This window comes from Juglans regia, chromosome 14 (genome assembly GCF_001411555.2).
Source record: "Juglans regia cultivar Chandler chromosome 14, Walnut 2.0, whole genome shotgun sequence".
Taxonomy (NCBI): domain Eukaryota; kingdom Viridiplantae; phylum Streptophyta; class Magnoliopsida; order Fagales; family Juglandaceae; genus Juglans; species Juglans regia.
Genome location: NC_049914.1, coordinates 24,841,950 through 24,864,771, shown reverse-complemented (window position 1 = coordinate 24,864,771; position 22,822 = coordinate 24,841,950). Strand labels below are relative to the sequence as shown.

Sequence of the window (22,822 nt, the reverse complement as noted above, 5' to 3'; positions counted from 1 at the left end):
TGATTGGCAAAACCGATACGCTTTAGGACTTTGGAGTAAGAAAAATCATCCCACTTTTACATCTCCAGACTTTCCCTTCCTTCCACCCACCCCACATTGCATGGAAACCTTTATGAGCAAGGGCCTTTCTTTTACTTGGTACATTTATTTTATTAAAATAGTTCTTTATTAAAGTAATTATTTGAGATTTAGGATGTGATGAGATTTGATCACATTATTTGAAGAATTATTGGTTATTTTCCGATATAAAAATAGTCCAAAATTAGTTGAGCCAGTTTTGAAAAACCTGCAAATGTCACATGATTTATAAATTTATGTCTCATTAAGTATTAATTTATGTCTCCATTCAACTGCATGAAGCAAGTACTCTGCGTATTGGAACTTCTTGCTGTAAGCGTCTCTGACTCTCGTTCTCCTAATTACTCGGCTCATCACATGTCCTCTGCCTGCATCAATGCCAACAAAACACAGGCCCCAAACTTAAATATCATTCATCACCACAGCCACACAAAAAACTGGAGCATCTCCATTCAACTGCATGCAGCAAGTACTCTGCCTATTGGAACCTCTTGCATTAAGCCTCTCTCTCTCTCTCCTAATTATCAATTTCGACATTTACACCTAAACAAATATAGCAACTAGTTACTTCTATACCACTTTTAACTCATCATTTTACATAAAGTTGCAAAGTTATATGACTTTTAGTTACAGTAGCAACTATCCCATGGTCATATTTGGATCTTCACTGGACAAAGGCTAAAGTAATAATTTAATCAATAAACATATGTTTTCTATATTTGGCTCTTCAATTATATTTATTTGTTAATTAATTATATTTGGGTCTTCACTGTACAAAGCCCAAAGCAATAGTTTGTCTTTATCAATCATATGTTAATTATAATTTGATTATAATTAACATATGATTGATAGAATTGCAAAATATGGAAAAAAATTAATTAAAAACAAAATATTATGATTAAATTAGTAATATTTTATTATTATTTTGACTAATAAATGAATAATCCAATGTGAATTTCGTTTGAATGGAATATGCAAAAGACAAAATATGACATATTATCCAAATTATGACTTTGCTTTTATTTTCATCCACGTTGTATTCATGGTTGTTCCTTTGCCCTAATGAGGGTTTTTATAATAAGAGGCAGAGACCTCGTCTTTTACAATGAAAAAACCATTATGTGTGCACTACTAGCAGTCAAACTTTAAACTATTTTGCTAGGCAAGAGGCTTTTTTCAATCGGTAAACAACTAAGCAAGAGACATTTCACATCCAATCAGTATAGGCTTTCCACTTGCATGATCACAAGTTCTAATTCATCCATTACAGCTAAAAACAGAGTCAAGGCATTCTCTGTAATTTTCAGAGTCTCGAAAAATATTAAGGACCAACTTCTAGAGCCAACAATAAAAATTTGCAAGCTTTAGGCCCCTCTCTCCTGATTACTCTACTCACATGTCCTCTGCATCAAATCCAACAAAATACTTAAATGTCATTCATCACCACAACCACACCAAAAATTGGAGCTTCTCCATTCAACTGCATGAAGCAAGTACTCTGCCTATTGGAGCTTCTTGCTGTAAGCCTCTCTCTCCAAATTACTCTGCTCACATGTCCTCTGCATCAATGATTCAATGCCAACAAACACAGGCCCCACACTTAAATATCATTCATCACCACAGCCACACAAAAAACTGGAGCATCTCCATTCTACCGCATGCAGCAAAGTACTCTCGGTATTGGAACTTCTTGCTGTAAGCCTCTCTCTCTCTCTCTCCTAATTACTCTGCTCACATGTCCTCTGCATCCATGCCAACAAAACACAGGCCCCACACTTAAATATCATTCATCACCACAGCCACTCAAAAAACTGGAGCATCTCCATTCAACTGCATGCAGCAAGTACTCTGGGTGTTGGAACTTCTTGCATTACCTCTCTCTCTCTCTCTCTCTCTCTCTCCTAATTACTCTGCTCACATGTCCTCGATCTGCATCAATGCCAACAAAACATGGATGAAAATAAATCGGGCTAAATGGTTTTTTTCCACCGAAGGGTGCCAAAAAAATCTTTATCAACAATGAAAGGGCACTGGATAACTTGTGTTAGACGTGTGGATGGAATTGTCCTTGGAAAGTAGATGACAAGTCATAGTTTCAGAAGCAGTACTGTGCAGGTCCGTTACTTTCCTGCATGGTTAGAATCTTCTTTTTACACACTCTCTCTCTCTCTCTCTAGTAGGCACTTTCCTTGCAGGTCCATCACATGTAAGGCTTTTATTCAATGTCGGTCCCGTCTTGTCCTCTGTATTCAAACTCAAAGCAAACATATCTTCCTTCTATCCCTTTAGTAGTGAGATGATCTCAATATATAAAATATCTACATGATCTCAATAAAATAGCGAGGAAAATAACGTATATGAATTGCTAAAACACGCACTTCCTTTTCAGAGTTGATTAACATTGATCACTCTTTCTCTCTACTTAATTTTCTTGCTAAGGGTTTTTATCATCATTCTTCTTAAGAAAAAGTTACGCAAAATGAAAGAGAGGGTGCTGGCAGTACTGTAGGTCCATCAATAATTTCTTTAACGCGTCAAGAAAGCTTACAACATGCAGAGCATCAAGACTACGACACTTCAAAGAAATTGCTGGTTGAATTGGTCTCTGGCGCCAACACGGCCTCCATCATACTTTGTATTAAACTAATTTCTTTAACGCGTTCTTCAACAGTAGTGTAGGTCCATCACAATTTCTTTAACGCGTCAGTACTCTCCAATTGGAACTTTCCCATGCAAGGCCTTATAAAATGTTGCTCCCGCCTTGTCCTCTGTACACATTCAAAGCAAACATATCTTCCTTCTATCCCTTAGTGATTCCTCAAGAGCCGTTTTTACCATTCCTTCACCAACCATCAACAAATGGCTGAAGGCAGTCTCTTCGACATTGCTGCACGAATCATTGAGAGCTTGGGATCCCTGGCTCTCAAAGAGATCGGACTGCTTTGGGGTGTAACAGATGAGCTCAAGAAGCTCAAGAACACCGTTTCGACAATCCAAGCCGTGCTTCTTGATGCTGAGGAGCAACGGGCAGTGAACAACCATCAAGTTATTGAATGGCTTGAAAGGCTTAAGGATGTCGTTTATGATGCAGACGACTTGCTGGATGGTTTCTCCACTGAATGTCTGTTGCGAGAGATGATGACTCGGGATAAGATGGCAAAAAAGGTACGAATCTTCTTCTCCAAATCAAACCCGCTTGTCTATGATCTGAAAATGGGCCATAGGATTAAAACGATTAGACAGAAGTTAGATGCCATCGCAAATGATAGGAAATTCCACTTGGAGGAACGCCCTGTGGAGATAGGAGTCAGGGCTAGGAAGAGGGATGATACTCATTCCTATGTACCCGAGGCAGAAGTTATTGGTAGAGAAGATGACAAGAAGGAGATCATAAAAAGACTTCTTTCTGATTCCAATGTTAAAGAGAATGTAGGAATCCTTCCGATTACTGGCATCGGAGGATTAGGAAAGACCACACTAGCTCAATTCATCTTCAATGACCAGACGATCCAAAAATATTTTCAGTTAAAAATGTGGGTTTGTGTATCTGATATCTTTGATGTTCAAAAACTTGTAGAAAAAATCTTAGAATCTGTAACAAACCAGAAACAAGAAGTTGCTTCAATGGAGGCATTGGCCTCTCGTATTCGGAAAGAAATTGAAGGAAAGAAGTACTTACTAGTGTTGGATGATGTGTGGAACGAGGAAAGTGAGAAATGGGATAAATTGAAAAATTTGTTGATGGTTGGTGGAAGAGGCAGTAGAATATTAGTAACCACACGCAATGATAGGGTGGCAAATCTTACACGCACAGACACAGTGGAACCATATCACTTAAGAGGTTTAAATGAAGATGACTCATGGTTCTTATTTAAGCAAGTGGCATTTAGGAATGGAGAAGAGCCGAGGAATTCAAGAATCTTGGCAATTGGAAATGAGATTGTAGAAAAGTGTTGTGGTGTCCCGCTTGCCATAAGAACAATTGGAAGGACGTTGCTGTGCTTGGAAAATTCTGAAGCAGGTGGGTGTCTTTTGAAAACAATAAACTGCCAAAAATAAAAGAAAATGAAATCATACCAACTCTTAAGCTGAGTTATGATCAACTTCCATCACATTTGAAACAATGTTTTGCTTATTGTAGTATATTTCCCAAGGATTACGTGATGGAAAAATCAAAATTGATAAATCTCTGGATAGCACAGGGGTTTATCATGCTATCCAATCAAAATGGTCAATGTCTTGAAGATGTTGGTCATGAGTATTTCATGGATTTACTTTGGAGATCGTTCTTTCAAGAAGCAAAAATGGATGATCTGGGCAACGTGATCTCGTGTAAAATGCACGACCTCATGCATGATCTCGCAATGTCAAGGGCAGGACCATTGATCACCAGATTAGAATCTAAGGAGAAGATCATTATTGATCAGAAAACTCGGCACGTAGCAGTCGTCGACAATATAGATATTTCCTTTGTAAATCCAACTTCCTCGTCTAAAGTCAGTAGGATTCGAACACTTCTTTCGGTTGGTGAATGGAAGGATTTGCAAGAGTCAAGCACTTCATGTGAAGCAATCTTTTCAAGTTTGAAGTTCTTGCGAGTGCTGGATTTACATGAAAGACCGCTTGATGTAGTACCGAGTTTCATATGTAAGTTGAAGCATTTAAGAGATCTTGATCTTTCTGGGAATGATAAAATCGAGAAGCTGCCCGATTCCATAATTAGGTTGCAAAATTTGCATACACTAGGAATCTCTGGTTGCAAAGGGATTAAAGAATTGCCTAGAGGAATTACGAAATTAGTCAACCTCAGACATCTTTACAATGATGGATGTGAGAATTTGACTTGTATGCCACGTGGATTGGGGGAATTGAAAAATCTCCAGACATTATCTAAGTTTGTTGTCCACTCTGATTCGACTCCAAATGATAGTGGCCAGTTAAGCGAGCTAAATAGACTAACTAGCTTAAGAGGAGCATTAGAGATTTCGGGTTTGAGAAGTCGGGAGGAAGACGTCGCAAATCTAAAGGAAAGAGGACATCTTCAGGTTTTGACTTTACATTGGGAAAGAGAAAATGTTATTAATGCATTGGAACGCTTTGAACCTCACCCAAATCTTAAAAAGCTAAACATATATGAATATGGGGGTGTGAGGTTTCCAATGTGGCTTTTGTCACTCACAAATCTTGTTCACTTGAGTTTACGTGGTTGTAATAATTTGAAATATTTGCCACCATTGAGTGGACTACCCTTTCTTAAGAGAATTTCTCTGTTTTTCCTTTTTGAAATAGAGTACGTATCAGATTGTAGTGACAACAATGAGTTATCTTTATCTTCTTTTTCTTTATCAGAATTCTTTCCATCTCTTGAGAGTATTTTCCTCGGTCACTGTCCTAATCTGAAGGGTTGGTGGAGGAGTGATTCTTATAATGTGGATGTCAATACTACTACTGATCATCAAAATTCCTTTGAAACTCCATCATCAATGACGAGGAGAAATGCTTTACTATTTCCTCGTCTTTCAAATTTACACATCTTTTGTTGCCCTCTGTTGACTTCATTGCCAATGTTTCCACATCTTGAAGAAGGGTTATACCTAATGAAAGCTAGGTGGAAGGCAGTGCAACAAACAATAAGTACGAATGCCTCCTCCTCCGCTTCCTCTACACCCATTGCCTTTTCATCTCCTCCTCTCTCCAAATTGAAGAATATATCCTTAGATCAACTTGAGGATTTAGAAACACTTCCAGTGGATGGGTTGCAAAACCTCATATCTCTCCAGCGTTTGAGGATAGCTGAATGCCCTAAATTAAAGTCTCTCTCCCAAGGTATACAATATCTCACTGCAATTCAAATCCTGAAGCTTATTGATTGTCCCATGCTTGATCTAGGCAACGATGAGCACGGTATGCAATGGAAAGGGCTTAAAAGCCTCATCTCTTTGGAGTTTGACAGTATTCCAAAATTGGTGTCTCTCCCATTGGGGCTTCAACATGTTACCACTCTACAACATCTCCGAATCTCAAATTGTTCAAGCTTGATGACTATACCAGAGTGGATCTGCAATTGGGCATCACTTGAGCAGTTCACAATTTCTACATGTCCTGGTTTAACGTCACTGCCTGAAGCAATGAGTAGGCTAACCTCTTTGAAAGTGTTGACAATTGATGATTGCCCCATCTTATTACAAAGATGCAAACAAGACGGAGGTGAGGATTGGCCCAAGATTGCTCACATCCCAAAGCTGGAGTACTTTGATCCTCAACTGCAATACGACTAATTTAGGTATTTTTCCACCAATTTTATCTTTATTGCCGTATCCACCTTCTTCACCTTCAACTTATAAAATTCTATTTGCAGAAAGGTCTTTGAGTAAAGAAGAAACAGGGGAGAGGGATTGAGAGTTTGTAAAACAAATCTAATGCACTGCGTCTTCTACAAGTAAATAAGTTAGTTATGATTACCTCGCTTTCTTTATTGCTTTTTTCTTCCCTATTCAAATAAGAAATATCACCATATTCATGATTCTTCACATCCAGGAGAATAGTAAGGAGGAGGAACAAGAGCAAAGGGAAGAAATATAGGAGGCCGCAAGGTTGAGGCTGTGTAATTTCACGACAACAATTTGAGCAGGGCCTGCATGTTTCTTAGCATCGAAAGTGATGGTAATTTGATTTTTGCTGAACTTGGGATGATACTGATCATTCTTTCGTACCTGAGGCAGAAGTTATTGGTAGGAAGGATGACAAGAAGAAGATCATAGATATACTTCTTTCTGATTCCAATGTTAAAGAGAATGTAGGAATCCTTCCGATTATATACCACACTAGCTCAATTCATTTTCAATGACCAGACGATCCAAACATATCTTTGATGTTCAAAAAATTGTAGAAAAAATCTTAGAATCTGTAACAAACCAGAAACAAGAAGTTGCTAAACTCCTTTCCAAGCACAGCAACGTCCATCCAATTGTTCTACAGACTTTTCTAGAATCTCCTTTCCAATTGCATTTTTCATGCCATACATACATGATACATGTTAACTTGGCCAGCAGTTACATTGACACCAAATATTTGTGAAGCGTACAAAATCACACATCCAAAACCTGCTTGGAAAAGTTTATTTCAATTGGAGAAATACAAAACAAAAGGGCAAGCCCGTGAAACTCTAAATGCATGGTTCACTTGTGTTCGACTGCTAAACCTTTAGCTAAAATTTGCAAGCTTTATGGGAGGTTTGGATAAGAAGTTGAGATGAGATAAAATTTGAAAGTTGAATAAAATATTGTTAGAATATTATTTTTGTTTTAAAATTTAAAAAAAAAAATTGAATTATTTATTATATTTTGTATAGAAGTTTGGAAAAGTCGTAATGATTAGATGAGTTGGAATGAGATTTGATCACATTATTTGAAGAATTATTGGTTATTTTCGATATAAAAATAGTCCAAAATTAGTTGAGCCGGTTTCAAATAACCTGCAAATGTCATATGATTTATGCTTTTTACTTCACACAAAACAGGCCAAGATGGAGGAGCTGTACTGTGAACTTGATGGAGAGATTGTATAATTCCAATCCCAGATTGAGCAAATTTATTGAAAGATAATCCTTGACATATGCAAATTTTGCTGATCTTCCCAATTCATAGTTTTTATGTTGTTTTGTGTGGAAATCTTTAGATATAAACATCCACATGCAAAGCCACTACCACTATTATAAATAAGAGTGGTTTAAGGTCAAGTTGCCTTCTACTGCATCTGCATCATGTATGAAATAGTATAAAAGAGGGCTTACATGTGATAGTTTCCATACAGGGCATTTTTTCAGTGCCATCAGTGATATCCTTCCCCTATGTTTCCTTTCCTAATAATTCTGAGTAATAAGGATTTTATACTCCATTAATTTTGCTGCAAATTGTAAGCCAAATTCATGCGTACTGGGGTGGCGCGCTATGCTTGGTAAGAGACTTATATGTATACATAATTAAATTTGTCTTGATCTCAAATTTTGAGTTCAACAGGCCTAGAATTACTTATCAAATGAGACATTGGGGACTTAATGTGAATGGCCGAACTCACTGGAAAATACAATGGAGTTTAAAGATTTTTTCCGAACATCACATCTCAAAACCAAGACAGTGTTTCCAAAGAAAAGACTATGAAATGTGCATGCACTATAAATTCAGAGAGAGAGAGTAGACCTATTAATTAATTCTAGGCTCGATATCAGAAAACTTAAGGAGTATGGGAGCCATAAGAGCATTGCTATCTTTTGGTTTGAGTAAAACAACCATGGGAAAAGCAAATGAGAAACCCAGGAAACCAGCTCTATTGCTCAGCACAGATATCTCTACATTACCATCTGCGCCCATATGTTGTAGGCTACATGACAACAGAAGTGGCAGAAAAATAGATGCAATCAAAAGTTTATTCCTCATTGTATAGACTGAAGCCAGATAAGACAGGACAGGAAATAACTGAACTACACACTCGATCAGCCTTCAAACAGAAGAAAACTGCACATTTCCGTTTATTAATTGGAAAGTTTATGAGACAACCAACATTAATATAGGAAACAATTTAAGAAATTCTCTGTATTGTCTTCAATTTCTGTCTCATTTTTCAGTAAAATCGTCGAGTAGTCCTAGCATAGGGAGCCATGCTTTTAACCTGCCTTACTTAATTAGTGGCAAACGGAGCTTGAGTGAATCATCCAAAACTTGAGTTAGCTAAGTGGGGTTGACAATTCAATACGCTGTTGCTGCACTTAGTGTTACTGCTTATGTCCATCATCTATATTCTAGGCTTTCATTTTGTTTTCTTTCTTTTCTGATCCCAGATATTGTTGTTTCACATTCTAAATAGAAAAATATTATTCATCGAGCGTTCTTTCAATTACTTTGCTCTCCAAGCACACCACCCCCTTCCATACCCTCTCTGGGGGGCCCTGCACTGTTAAGTATGGTCATGATTCATGTCTGTATTGCTGGATTCAATACATGAAATGAGCTGAATAATGCCTGGTGGCAATTGCATGTACATGATGTACCTACTAGCCCAAGACAAAAATGCCATGATGTAGAGCATCTCTCTCTCTCTCTCTTTGGAAATATAGATCTCCATTGTAAATTTTGGTACAATGATTTGCTGGCCATTTTTGTGAATTCTCTCTCTCTCTCTCTCTCTCACGCGTGCGCACGCACGCACACAACCTCCCTTCTTCTATCTCCATTCTCCAGCCTGGGAATCAGAATATATATGCATGTTTTCTAGAGACATTTGTTTCATATGGGCAAAGAAAGTGCCAAAACTGAAGAGGTAGTAGACCTTGCTAGGCCATGTACTTACTGAGCCTTTGGAATTAGAAATTCGTGGACTTAGAAACGTAATCCAATTAAATACATAATAGAATCCAATAATCCAAATCATCGATTCATGGAAACAAAGTTGAGAACTTCTAGTGAGAAAGATAGAATTAAGTCAATGAAGGCTAGAGTGTAATATTTTTTGTCACAAAACCAAATATGTAATGCAATATAGCTTTGGATTGCCACGGACCATGCCATGAATTATCAGAGACCCCAACTTTTTCCTTTTGCTTTCTATGGGGATTTACCATAGCCCTTTGATCATTTTAGACTGAACCCACTTACTGGAATTGGGACATCATCTGAACATTGTTTCAGATGCCACTTTTCCCATTTCAATTTTCATGATTCACTGAAAATTATAAGAGTATGTGGGTGTTGGTCGCATTCACAGGAAATGGGTTGAATCAAAACAGAAATTTAATATCTTTGAGCATTTAAAAAATACATAAATTTAATAATATTCACTTATTTAACTATTAAGAAAAGAAATTTAAAAAAAAATGGGTTCAAAAAGCATTTCCCTTGGGGAATATACTACTAGATCCACAAGAAGAGTTACAAAAAAACCTACCTTACAAACTATCGCTTGATGAAATACTATATTGTAAAATTCATCAAACTCTAAAGCAAATTTGACGTTATCATATCAAACTTGTCCATTGGTAAAAATAGTTCTTTTTAATTGTGTGTATAAATCTAACACTAATCGGATGCATTTACCCATCTAATTAGGTCATTCACTTTTTAGCACACTTCAATCCCCTAGAGTCGGTAGCTTTGGTCGTAGCTGCCTCAAATGATTGTAATCCCATAAGAAAAAGTTTTCTTGGAAGCAAATTTGCATACCAAACCATGCACCGATGCTGATATGTAAGGCATTCATTTAATGAAACGGTTCAAATTGAAAGTGAACTGATTTTCGTGAGACAAGAGACCTTCTTCTTTTAAAATTTTTCTTCTTTTGTTTTTATTTTCAATAAAAAAAGCTATGCCAGCGTCGGTACGCGGTTTGGTGTACCTAACCGCTTGTACCTAACAAGGCTCAATTCATAATGTTCCATTTTGTGAGGGGATGGCCCACACAGCTTTTGGGGCCATCTAATGCAGCATTAAAAGGGTCATTGGGCGAAAGTCAAGAGTCCCCTCCTTTAGGCAAGCAAAGGGAAGACAGGCCTTGAGGATGAAATTAAGGTTCTTTTCAATTGTAAAACCCTACCAAAAGGTTTACATCATCCTATTAACAGCCGATGCAGTCTTTATAATCAGATAGTCAGCCATAAAAACTGTTTTGATGAATACTATTCTTCCAACTTGCCGTTTGAACACTCTTCTTTTGGCCTCTGGAATGACACTTTGGAGTCAAATGTGTCTTCCCAGGTAAATCGATATTCAGATATGAACACAAAGGCAATCTGAAATCATCCCTTAAAAAAAAAAAAAGACAATGATTTAGAGTGGTTCAAGACTGATTTTTAGCACCAAAGGACGTGGGATTTGGGGGGTGCTCAGTAGCTAATTTTTATCTTGATCCCCTTTCATGTTTAAGGAAATAATTAAGGATGTCCCATAAACTGATTGGCAAAACCGATACGCTTTAGGACTTTGGAGTAAGAAAAATCATCCCACTTTTACATCTCCAGACTTTCCCTTCCTTCCACCCACCCCACATTGCATGGAAACCTTTATGAGCAAGGGCCTTTCTTTTACTTGGTACATTTATTTTATTAAAATAGTTCTTTATTAAAGTAATTATTTGAGATTTAGGATGTGATGAGATTTGATCACATTATTTGAAGAATTATTGGTTATTTTCCGATATAAAAATAGTCCAAAATTAGTTGAGCCAGTTTTGAAAAACCTGCAAATGTCACATGATTTATAAATTTATGTCTCATTAAGTATTAATTTATGTCTCCATTCAACTGCATGAAGCAAGTACTCTGCGTATTGGAACTTCTTGCTGTAAGCGTCTCTGACTCTCGTTCTCCTAATTACTCGGCTCATCACATGTCCTCTGCCTGCATCAATGCCAACAAAACACAGGCCCCAAACTTAAATATCATTCATCACCACAGCCACACAAAAAACTGGAGCATCTCCATTCAACTGCATGCAGCAAGTACTCTGCCTATTGGAACCTCTTGCATTAAGCCTCTCTCTCTCTCTCTCCTAATTATCAATTTCGACATTTACACCTAAACAAATATAGCAACTAGTTACTTCTATACCACTTTTAACTCATCATTTTACATAAAGTTGCAAAGTTATATGACTTTTAGTTACAGTAGCAACTATCCCATGGTCATATTTGGATCTTCACTGGACAAAGGCTAAAGTAATAATTTAATCAATAAACATATGTTTTCTATATTTGGCTCTTCAATTATATTTATTTGTTAATTAATTATATTTGGGTCTTCACTGTACAAAGCCCAAAGCAATAGTTTGTCTTTATCAATCATATGTTAATTATAATTTGATTATAATTAACATATGATTGATAGAATTGCAAAATATGGAAAAAAATTAATTAAAAACAAAATATTATGATTAAATTAGTAATATTTTATTATTATTTTGACTAATAAATGAATAATCCAATGTGAATTTCGTTTGAATGGAATATGCAAAAGACAAAATATGACATATTATCCAAATTATGACTTTGCTTTTATTTTCATCCACGTTGTATTCATGGTTGTTCCTTTGCCCTAATGAGGGTTTTTATAATAAGAGGCAGAGACCTCGTCTTTTACAATGAAAAAACCATTATGTGTGCACTACTAGCAGTCAAACTTTAAACTATTTTGCTAGGCAAGAGGCTTTTTTCAATCGGTAAACAACTAAGCAAGAGACATTTCACATCCAATCAGTATAGGCTTTCCACTTGCATGATCACAAGTTCTAATTCATCCATTACAGCTAAAAACAGAGTCAAGGCATTCTCTGTAATTTTCAGAGTCTCGAAAAATATTAAGGACCAACTTCTAGAGCCAACAATAAAAATTTGCAAGCTTTAGGCCCCTCTCTCCTGATTACTCTACTCACATGTCCTCTGCATCAAATCCAACAAAATACTTAAATGTCATTCATCACCACAACCACACCAAAAATTGGAGCTTCTCCATTCAACTGCATGAAGCAAGTACTCTGCCTATTGGAGCTTCTTGCTGTAAGCCTCTCTCTCCAAATTACTCTGCTCACATGTCCTCTGCATCAATGATTCAATGCCAACAAACACAGGCCCCACACTTAAATATCATTCATCACCACAGCCACACAAAAAACTGGAGCATCTCCATTCTACCGCATGCAGCAAAGTACTCTCGGTATTGGAACTTCTTGCTGTAAGCCTCTCTCTCTCTCTCTCCTAATTACTCTGCTCACATGTCCTCTGCATCCATGCCAACAAAACACAGGCCCCACACTTAAATATCATTCATCACCACAGCCACTCAAAAAACTGGAGCATCTCCATTCAACTGCATGCAGCAAGTACTCTGGGTGTTGGAACTTCTTGCATTACCTCTCTCTCTCTCTCTCTCTCTCTCTCCTAATTACTCTGCTCACATGTCCTCGATCTGCATCAATGCCAACAAAACATGGATGAAAATAAATCGGGCTAAATGGTTTTTTTCCACCGAAGGGTGCCAAAAAAATCTTTATCAACAATGAAAGGGCACTGGATAACTTGTGTTAGACGTGTGGATGGAATTGTCCTTGGAAAGTAGATGACAAGTCATAGTTTCAGAAGCAGTACTGTGCAGGTCCGTTACTTTCCTGCATGGTTAGAATCTTCTTTTTACACACTCTCTCTCTCTCTCTCTAGTAGGCACTTTCCTTGCAGGTCCATCACATGTAAGGCTTTTATTCAATGTCGGTCCCGTCTTGTCCTCTGTATTCAAACTCAAAGCAAACATATCTTCCTTCTATCCCTTTAGTAGTGAGATGATCTCAATATATAAAATATCTACATGATCTCAATAAAATAGCGAGGAAAATAACGTATATGAATTGCTAAAACACGCACTTCCTTTTCAGAGTTGATTAACATTGATCACTCTTTCTCTCTACTTAATTTTCTTGCTAAGGGTTTTTATCATCATTCTTCTTAAGAAAATGTTACGCAAAATGAAAGAGAGGGTGCTGGCAGTACTGTAGGTCCATCAATAATTTCTTTAACGCGTCAAGAAAGCTTACAACATGCAGAGCATCAAGACTACGACACTTCAAAGAAATTGCTGGTTGAATTGGTCTCTGGCGCCAACACGGCCTCCATCATACTTTGTATTAAACTAATTTCTTTAACGCGTTCTTCAACAGTAGTGTAGGTCCATCACAATTTCTTTAACGCGTCAGTACTCTCCAATTGGAACTTTCCCATGCAAGGCCTTATAAAATGTTGCTCCCGCCTTGTCCTCTGTACACATTCAAAGCAAACATATCTTCCTTCTATCCCTTAGTGATTCCTCAAGAGCCGTTTTTACCATTCCTTCACCAACCATCAACAAATGGCTGAAGGCAGTCTCTTCGACATTGCTGCACGAATCATTGAGAGCTTGGGATCCCTGGCTCTCAAAGAGATCGGACTGCTTTGGGGTGTAACAGATGAGCTCAAGAAGCTCAAGAACACCGTTTCGACAATCCAAGCCGTGCTTCTTGATGCTGAGGAGCAACGGGCAGTGAACAACCATCAAGTTATTGAATGGCTTGAAAGGCTTAAGGATGTCGTTTATGATGCAGACGACTTGCTGGATGGTTTCTCCACTGAATGTCTGTTGCGAGAGATGATGACTCGGGATAAGATGGCAAAAAAGGTACGAATCTTCTTCTCCAAATCAAACCCGCTTGTCTATGATCTGAAAATGGGCCATAGGATTAAAACGATTAGACAGAAGTTAGATGCCATCGCAAATGATAGGAAATTCCACTTGGAGGAACGCCCTGTGGAGATAGGAGTCAGGGCTAGGAAGAGGGATGATACTCATTCCTATGTACCCGAGGCAGAAGTTATTGGTAGAGAAGATGACAAGAAGGAGATCATAAAAAGACTTCTTTCTGATTCCAATGTTAAAGAGAATGTAGGAATCCTTCCGATTACTGGCATCGGAGGATTAGGAAAGACCACACTAGCTCAATTCATCTTCAATGACCAGACGATCCAAAAATATTTTCAGTTAAAAATGTGGGTTTGTGTATCTGATATCTTTGATGTTCAAAAACTTGTAGAAAAAATCTTAGAATCTGTAACAAACCAGAAACAAGAAGTTGCTTCAATGGAGGCATTGGCCTCTCGTATTCGGAAAGAAATTGAAGGAAAGAAGTACTTACTAGTGTTGGATGATGTGTGGAACGAGGAAAGTGAGAAATGGGATAAATTGAAAAATTTGTTGATGGTTGGTGGAAGAGGCAGTAGAATATTAGTAACCACACGCAATGATAGGGTGGCAAATCTTACACGCACAGACACAGTGGAACCATATCACTTAAGAGGTTTAAATGAAGATGACTCATGGTTCTTATTTAAGCAAGTGGCATTTAGGAATGGAGAAGAGCCGAGGAATTCAAGAATCTTGGCAATTGGAAATGAGATTGTAGAAAAGTGTTGTGGTGTCCCGCTTGCCATAAGAACAATTGGAAGGACGTTGCTGTGCTTGGAAAATTCTGAAGCAGGGTGGGTGTCTTTTGAAAACAATAAACTGCCAAAAATAAAAGAAAATGAAATCATACCAACTCTTAAGCTGAGTTATGATCAACTTCCATCACATTTGAAACAATGTTTTGCTTATTGTAGTATATTTCCCAAGGATTACGTGATGGAAAAATCAAAATTGATAAATCTCTGGATAGCACAGGGGTTTATCATGCTATCCAATCAAAATGGTCAATGTCTTGAAGATGTTGGTCATGAGTATTTCATGGATTTACTTTGGAGATCGTTCTTTCAAGAAGCAAAAATGGATGATCTGGGCAACGTGATCTCGTGTAAAATGCACGACCTCATGCATGATCTCGCAATGTCAAGGGCAGGACCATTGATCACCAGATTAGAATCTAAGGAGAAGATCATTATTGATCAGAAAACTCGGCACGTAGCAGTCGTCGACAATATAGATATTTCCTTTGTAAATCCAACTTCCTCGTCTAAAGTCAGTAGGATTCGAACACTTCTTTCGGTTGGTGAATGGAAGGATTTGCAAGAGTCAAGCACTTCATGTGAAGCAATCTTTTCAAGTTTGAAGTTCTTGCGAGTGCTGGATTTACATGAAAGACCGCTTGATGTAGTACCGAGTTTCATATGTAAGTTGAAGCATTTAAGAGATCTTGATCTTTCTGGGAATGATAAAATCGAGAAGCTGCCCGATTCCATAATTAGGTTGCAAAATTTGCATACACTAGGAATCTCTGGTTGCAAAGGGATTAAAGAATTGCCTAGAGGAATTACGAAATTAGTCAACCTCAGACATCTTTACAATGATGGATGTGAGAATTTGACTTGTATGCCACGTGGATTGGGGGAATTGAAAAATCTCCAGACATTATCTAAGTTTGTTGTCCACTCTGATTCGACTCCAAATGATAGTGGCCAGTTAAGCGAGCTAAATAGACTAACTAGCTTAAGAGGAGCATTAGAGATTTCGGGTTTGAGAAGTCGGGAGGAAGACGTCGCAAATCTAAAGGAAAGAGGACATCTTCAGGTTTTGACTTTACATTGGGAAAGAGAAAATGTTATTAATGCATTGGAACGCTTTGAACCTCACCCAAATCTTAAAAAGCTAAACATATATGAATATGGGGGTGTGAGGTTTCCAATGTGGCTTTTGTCACTCACAAATCTTGTTCACTTGAGTTTACGTGGTTGTAATAATTTGAAATATTTGCCACCATTGAGTGGACTACCCTTTCTTAAGAGAATTTCTCTGTTTTTCCTTTTTGAAATAGAGTACGTATCAGATTGTAGTGACAACAATGAGTTATCTTTATCTTCTTTTTCTTTATCAGAATTCTTTCCATCTCTTGAGAGTATTTTCCTCGGTCACTGTCCTAATCTGAAGGGTTGGTGGAGGAGTGATTCTTATAATGTGGATGTCAATACTACTACTGATCATCAAAATTCCTTTGAAACTCCATCATCAATGACGAGGAGAAATGCTTTACTATTTCCTCGTCTTTCAAATTTACACATCTTTTGTTGCCCTCTGTTGACTTCATTGCCAATGTTTCCACATCTTGAAGAAGGGTTATACCTAATGAAAGCTAGGTGGAAGGCAGTGCAACAAACAATAAGTACGAATGCCTCCTCCTCCGCTTCCTCTACACCCATTGCCTTTTCATCTCCTCCTCTCTCCAAATTGAAGAATATATCCTTAGATCAACTTGAGGATTTAGAAACACTTCCAGTGGATGGGTTGCAAAACCTCATATCTCTCCAGCGTTTGAGGATAGCAGAATGCCCTAAATTAAAGTCTCTCTCCCAAGGTGTACAATATCTCACTGCAATTCAAATCCTGAAGCTTATTGATTGTCCCATGCTTAATCTAGGCAACGATGTGCACGGTATGCAATGGAAAGGGCTTAAAAGCCTCATCTCTTTGGAGTTTGACAGTATTCCAAAATTGGTATCTCTCCCATTGGGGCTTCAACATGTTACCACTCTACAACATCTCCGAATCTCAAATTGTTCAAGCTTGATGACTATACCAGAGTGGATCTGCAATTGGGCATCACTTGAGCAGTTCACAATTTCTACATGCCCTGGTTTAACGTCACTGCCTGAAGCAATGAGTAGGCTAACCTCTTTGAAAATGTTGAAAATTCATGATTGCCCCATCTTATTCCAAAGATGCGAACAAGACACAGGTGAGGATTGGCCCAAGATTGCTCACATCCCAGAGCGAGATTTATCCTGATCCTCAACTGGAATACGTTCATCCTTGATAAAATACGTTCATCCAGGTATTTTTCTACCAATTTTATCTTTATCGCCGCATTCACCGTCTTCACCTTCAACTTATAAAATTCTATTTGCATAAACGACTTTGAGGAAAGAAGAAATAGGATAGAGGAATTGAGAGTTTGTTAACAAATCTAATGCACTGCGACTTCTGCAGAATGATTACCCATGAATGAACAAGCCGGCAAACCACGCAATGATGTTCTTATATAGGTTGTAACAATCTGGTTCTGTTGAGTATAATATTCAATAGAATCACAAAAAAAAACATGAGGAGCTTCACAGGGATTGTTGGAGGTCCATCGGGTGTTGAACATGTACAATGGTGGCCTAGCATTTCTCATCCATGGCCTCAATGTCTCGAGTGGTCTCCATAAAATGCCTCAAGGGAGTATGTTTTCATATATGTAATCCGAGTAAACCCATGAAATTGAGAAAGACCAATTGCTTGGCCTGTGGTAGCAAATGGTTTGTTGAAGAAGAAGTGATTGGTCCACTTTTGCAGCCTTCATGTGGTGGTTTATTGATTCAGAACGGTTCATGAAGGGGAAGATTGGGTTTATGGTGTCAATGTGGTGGAGGGAGAGGAAAGGAGACTGTAGATGAGCTGATAGAAGACCTAATATGTCATTGTGTAGATCAATCTGCCGTCACAAATATCCACAAGGCTTAGTTTGCAATGGAAAACCATATTTAGGAGTATTTGTTTCATTGCCATATTTGGAATGGCTTTTGTATGTCATATAACTGTATAGAATGGTCTAATTCTACCATGGTATCGAAAAGATAAATGTCGTATTTTATCTTAAATATACCATCCCCAATTACAATGACTTTTTGGCATATCGTAAGTGGTTGTCATTTAAGTAATTAATACACAAAACCAATCAAAATGTGTCACATCAACAAGTGTGACTGATAAAAGATTTAAATGCACGTGACTTTTGGTCTGAAAGAATAGCAAGTACTGATGCAAAATCACATATAGTAGCAAACTGAAGTAGAGAAGCTTGCAAAATCACATATAGTAGCAAACTGAAGAAGAGAAGCTTTATGCAATTACCTGATGAAACCCTTTTCTCTCGAGTTGAAGAAACTCCTAAATCAGCCAAACAAGAGTGTAACATAAATCACTGACATACATCTGAGGATATCTCACAACACAATCGTCTAACTTGGTTGCCAATGCTTGCACTAAAGGGTAACTCAAAGCATACCCGGCACCACCAAATGCCATTTCAAACGAGAAATAAAGTTAGACACACTCTGAATTTGACCCAATATAGTAGTATTTAGAATGGTTGTACTTGGCTAGAACCTTAACTAAGTTATCCACAAACAGGACAGTATCATCTTCTGCCATTACATACCGTCTCACATCTTCATCTCCCGGTCTAAATGTCTCCAGTATTGTGCGTACTATTCGAACTTGAACCGGCCTCACAATTTTCGGGTATACTTTCAGTTTATTGATGTTTTCATTGATACAAAAAGGAGGAGAAGTTGAAGGCCTTGGTTGGAACTCCAGTGTGGGTGCTCTGTCTTGGAAAAGATATCTCCGGGTGATTTTGTCGCCACCAAGCTTCAATGTATGGTTTCCTGTACTTACATGTGTTCATGGAACCAACTATACCAAACACAATGTGGCTGGCGTTGGTAGGAGAATTGGTGATAATGGGAGTTGAGGAAGGACATTTCTGCTTTATGGTTGATAAGAGATCGGAAGGTTGGTAATTCAGAGGGCTAAACAAGAAAGTATAGAGAGAGAAAAAAAAAACACTAGACCTGAAATAGCCAGACTTGCATAGGGTTCCAAGAGATAAAGGGCTGAGAGTTTGTTGAATGGTGCTCAAGTTAAGAGAAGTTTGAGAAGACATTCTAAATGGTGGAAAGATATGGATGCGAAAATATGGTAGAATCAAATTAATAAAAGATAGGTTTCAATTGAAGGTTTAGAAACAGTTTTGAAAGCTTCAAGTACTTTTAAAAGTCAATGATTCTGTTTCAAGATTGAAAATAAATGTGATTTTGCTTACTTTTGAACCTTATTCTCAGGTTATGTTATGGATTTCGGGAGAAAGTGTAGTATCAAGTGCTTCAGGGCAAGCATGCATGCATTCAGCTTTTTTAAATGGAGTTATGCATAGGAGGCTGCAGGATCTTAAGGAGAACTGGACAAGTCCTTGAAATTTTCATGCCATAGCCATACATACATGTCAGCTGCTTGGAAAAGTTTATTTCAATTGGAGAAATACAAAACAACAGGTTCACTTTTGTTCGACTGTTGAACCTTTGGCCAAGATTTGCAAGCTTTATCATTCTTGGAAATAAAGGGAAGTTGAGCCAGTTTCCAAAAACCTGCAAATGTCACATGATTTATGCTTTTTACTTCATACAAAACAGGTCAAGATGTTGAGCACTTTGCGTTGCATGAGATTGGTATAGAAAACATTAATCGATGTCATTTTCTATCCCAACTTGTAACGTACGGAGTATTTTCTTTAGTTTCCTCAAGTATCTCATTAATCCCTTAATTTTATCCTATTTATCATTTAGATCCTCAAAAGGTTGCTCAAGTATTTTATCCTTTTTATCATTTAGATCCTGAAAAGGTTGCTCAAGTTGATAAATTTCTGCCTCATTAAGTATGAACAATCATTGAATGGGAGTTGATCACCTTACAAATTGTTCTATTTTTTATTCTGTTTAATCTGATTGTGGGTTGTATAAAAATTACCAATTTAATTCCTACAATTTACAAATTACTAAGCAAAAAATTATTGTATAAAAATCACGCAAATGAAGTGAGAAGGCAGAGAAATAATAGGCCAGAGATATTCATTTAGTAAACAGGTAACCCTACAAATTTGTCTGTCTTTGACAATTAAAACGTTGATCTTATAACAAACATTGTCAATCTTCTATTTTTCATCATCATCTGCTGACATTCAGCTGTTCTAATTCCATATTATGCAAAAATGCACTCTTCATATGGGGAATAGAACAATAAGAAAAGGAGCAAAAAAAATTAAGTTATATCCCACAAGGCCCCTTCTACGATGACACTAGGCAGTGTGTCTCAGAAAATAAGTAAATACCATCTACAATTTCTTTCTTTCATCTGTAATAAACTAATGGTGAGAAAGGAAATTATGAATCTCGAGGACCATCAAAAGACCGAGTCTTTCTTAGATTCCAGTGGAGGTCCTTATGGATGCTGTGTAAGAAGTCACTTGTGGAATCAACCAGACGCTGTGGGCACAGGCCAAGGTGCCATGCTGCACACAAGGCATCTCCTGCGGTTAGCTGTTTCCTATCCTTACCACCGAATGATGCCCATGCATGGCTTCTGCTATTGAAAGGAACTTGCACCCGCTGCGTCACATGCTCGAGTAATATCAGAGGCCGGAAGGACAAGGAATGTGGACATATTGGTGTGAATAGGATAGAGGCCGGAAGGACAAGGAATGTGGACATATTGGTGTGAATAGGATACCAGGGACCTGCAATTGTTGAGATGCTTCAAGAATCAAGAATCAAGAATCAAGAATCAAGAATCATGAATCATGAATAGGATGTTAAAACTTAACTTTATGATCTCATGGAATGACTTCCAATCCTAGCTAATGAAAGACAGGATCGTCTTACAGAATTTCTCTGCAAAACACAAACCTGGGCAAATCTAAATGAGTAACTTTCAACTTAAGAATGCACCCAACAAAATAACTCCGCCAAAACATGAGAACCATTTAATGTTTGGGGCAGGCATGACTCTAGGAAAACCCTAATTTTTCACTCCCCTTAGCCTCCGTACCTAACATTTATAAACTTATATCTTAAGCTCACACAGTAACCCTATCCTGTAATCAAGCCAAAACTAGAAAATTGTGGTCAACCGGGTAATGGTGAATCACGTTATCGCTTTTTTATTATTTTATTATTTATATATTTATTCTTTGCACTTCTACATGTCAAACACACACTTCCAACTTAATATTCTTATGGGCTTTCTAAATCAGTAAAAGGGACAAGCTAGGAGATTATACCGTATTACATGTTGGTTTTAGATTACTAGCAGCCAGGTACATGCAATGCACGCACATCAGAATGTCAATGCCAACAGAGAATTTCTGCAACTCAATGTTCAAAAGTTATGTGCAGAGGGAAGGTGTTCATCTGCTGTACCCTCAGTTCTCTTTCCTGTTCGTTATATATAATAGAATAATTTTTTTAATTGGCATCAGTCCGGGAATCATAATTAAAATGTTCAAAATAAAATTTCACATAAACTGTAAAAATAATATGCTACAATTAGTACAATTTAAAAATCTTATATATTCTCTGTACAACATCTTATACATCCCACAAAGACCACGTAAAACAGATTTAATAAAAACAAAAATTCCAACTACAACCATCCAATAAAGGGGCAATATTGTAATTATCAATCAAAATATTTCTTAAAACTATGGAAGTTTATGGGAACAACTAAAATCATACTAGAAACAAGACAACGTCGCGCAATTGGAGAGTAACGGAGGACCTACCGAGAGAAGTTTCGAGCGGCAAACAGCGGCTGGGCACGGCGGGTGGATATGCTGGCGAGCGGGGCACGGAGAGAGAGAGAGAGAGAGAGAGAGAGAGAGAGAGATGAGTGAGAAAGAGAGAATGGAGAGTGAGAGATGCACAACAGAGAAACAGAGAGGGAGATTACCGTGAGGCAGCGAGGCATGAGGTGGACAGAAGTCTTCGCTGGCAATTTCTGTGGGGCCGCAACGTGAAGGAGCTCTCGGTGGGGAGTGGTTGTAGTGGCTCAAGGTAGGAGGAAACACATCCTATGTTTCGGGAGTGAGGAACAGAGGCTTGCGGGATGGCTATCGGTGGCTACACTGGTGGGTTCACGGCTGAGTCACGATGGTGGTGTATGATAGCGTTGAGGAGGAGCATGCAGCGACTTGACCTCCTTGGGAGGCTGCGTTTTCCATGAGATGGTTGGGTAAAACCGTGAAGGTGCAGGTTGGCTTTTGGCCATGCGCGGGCGAGTCTCTTACTGTGCGATCCGCGTGCTCAGAGTCTCACGTGGTGCTACCCGTGGTGATTATCTTCCTCTGCTGGCCGTGGGTGGTGCACTGCAGAAGTGCATGGTGGGGAGCGGAGGACGGAGATGAGAGGGCTAGGGGTATGGTGCTGAGTATGCTGACGGAAGGAGAACCACGATGTAGAAGCTGTGGGGGCTGCACGATGGTGGTTTCTGTGATCAAAGTAGTGGTATATCTAGCAGCTGCTGAAAACCCTAGTAGGAAGATCACGTACGTGCATGAGATATGGAAGTGAAAACTGCTTCCTAGTTGCGACGGCTTGGGCTTACTGGTCCACTCCATGTATATGGGCTCATGGGTAAGGTACGATAAATGGGCTGGGA

General features: G+C 38.2%; 2 protein-coding genes across 12 annotated transcripts; both read left to right on the top strand.

The window, feature by feature from the left end:
* The first annotated feature begins 2,562 nt into the window (after positions 1-2,562).
* On the top strand, positions 2,563-9,215 carry LOC108999729 (putative disease resistance protein RGA3). Of its 11 annotated transcripts, none has more exons than XR_004798321.1 (4): positions 2,570-3,243; positions 5,428-6,361; positions 6,437-6,517; positions 6,616-7,030. XR_004798321.1 is itself a non-coding variant. In XM_035685404.1 (2 exons), exons 1-2 carry the CDS (start codon positions 2,938-2,940, stop codon positions 7,153-7,155), a joined length of 906 nt encoding a protein of 301 aa, XP_035541297.1. In that variant the 5' UTR covers positions 2,564-2,937; the 3' UTR covers positions 7,156-7,345. The 11 variants fall into 11 exon arrangements, 6 of the variants coding, with proteins under 6 accessions (XP_035541296.1, XP_035541297.1, XP_035541295.1 ...); XR_004798322.1 differs by having other exon boundaries at positions 2,574-3,243; positions 5,968-6,361; positions 6,437-6,525; XR_004798323.1 differs by having other exon boundaries at positions 2,575-3,243; positions 5,968-6,361.
* A 4,055-nt stretch (positions 9,216-13,270) lies between these two features.
* On the top strand, positions 13,271-17,356 carry LOC108999812 (putative disease resistance protein RGA3). The gene has a single exon (XM_035685616.1). The coding sequence runs from the start codon at positions 13,958-13,960 to the stop codon at positions 17,354-17,356; it is 3,399 nt and encodes a 1,132-aa protein (XP_035541509.1). The 5' UTR covers positions 13,271-13,957.
* The last annotated feature ends 5,466 nt before the right edge of the window (positions 17,357-22,822 follow it).

Bases quoted from the DNA above. Each gene is read 5' to 3' on its own strand.
- LOC108999812 (XM_035685616.1), top strand. From the start codon at position 13,958: ATGGCTGAAGGCAGTCTCTTCGACATTGCTGCACGAATCATTGAGAGC.
- LOC108999729 (XM_035685402.1), top strand. From the start codon at position 4,242: ATGGAAAAATCAAAATTGATAAATCTCTGGATAGCACAGGGGTTTATC.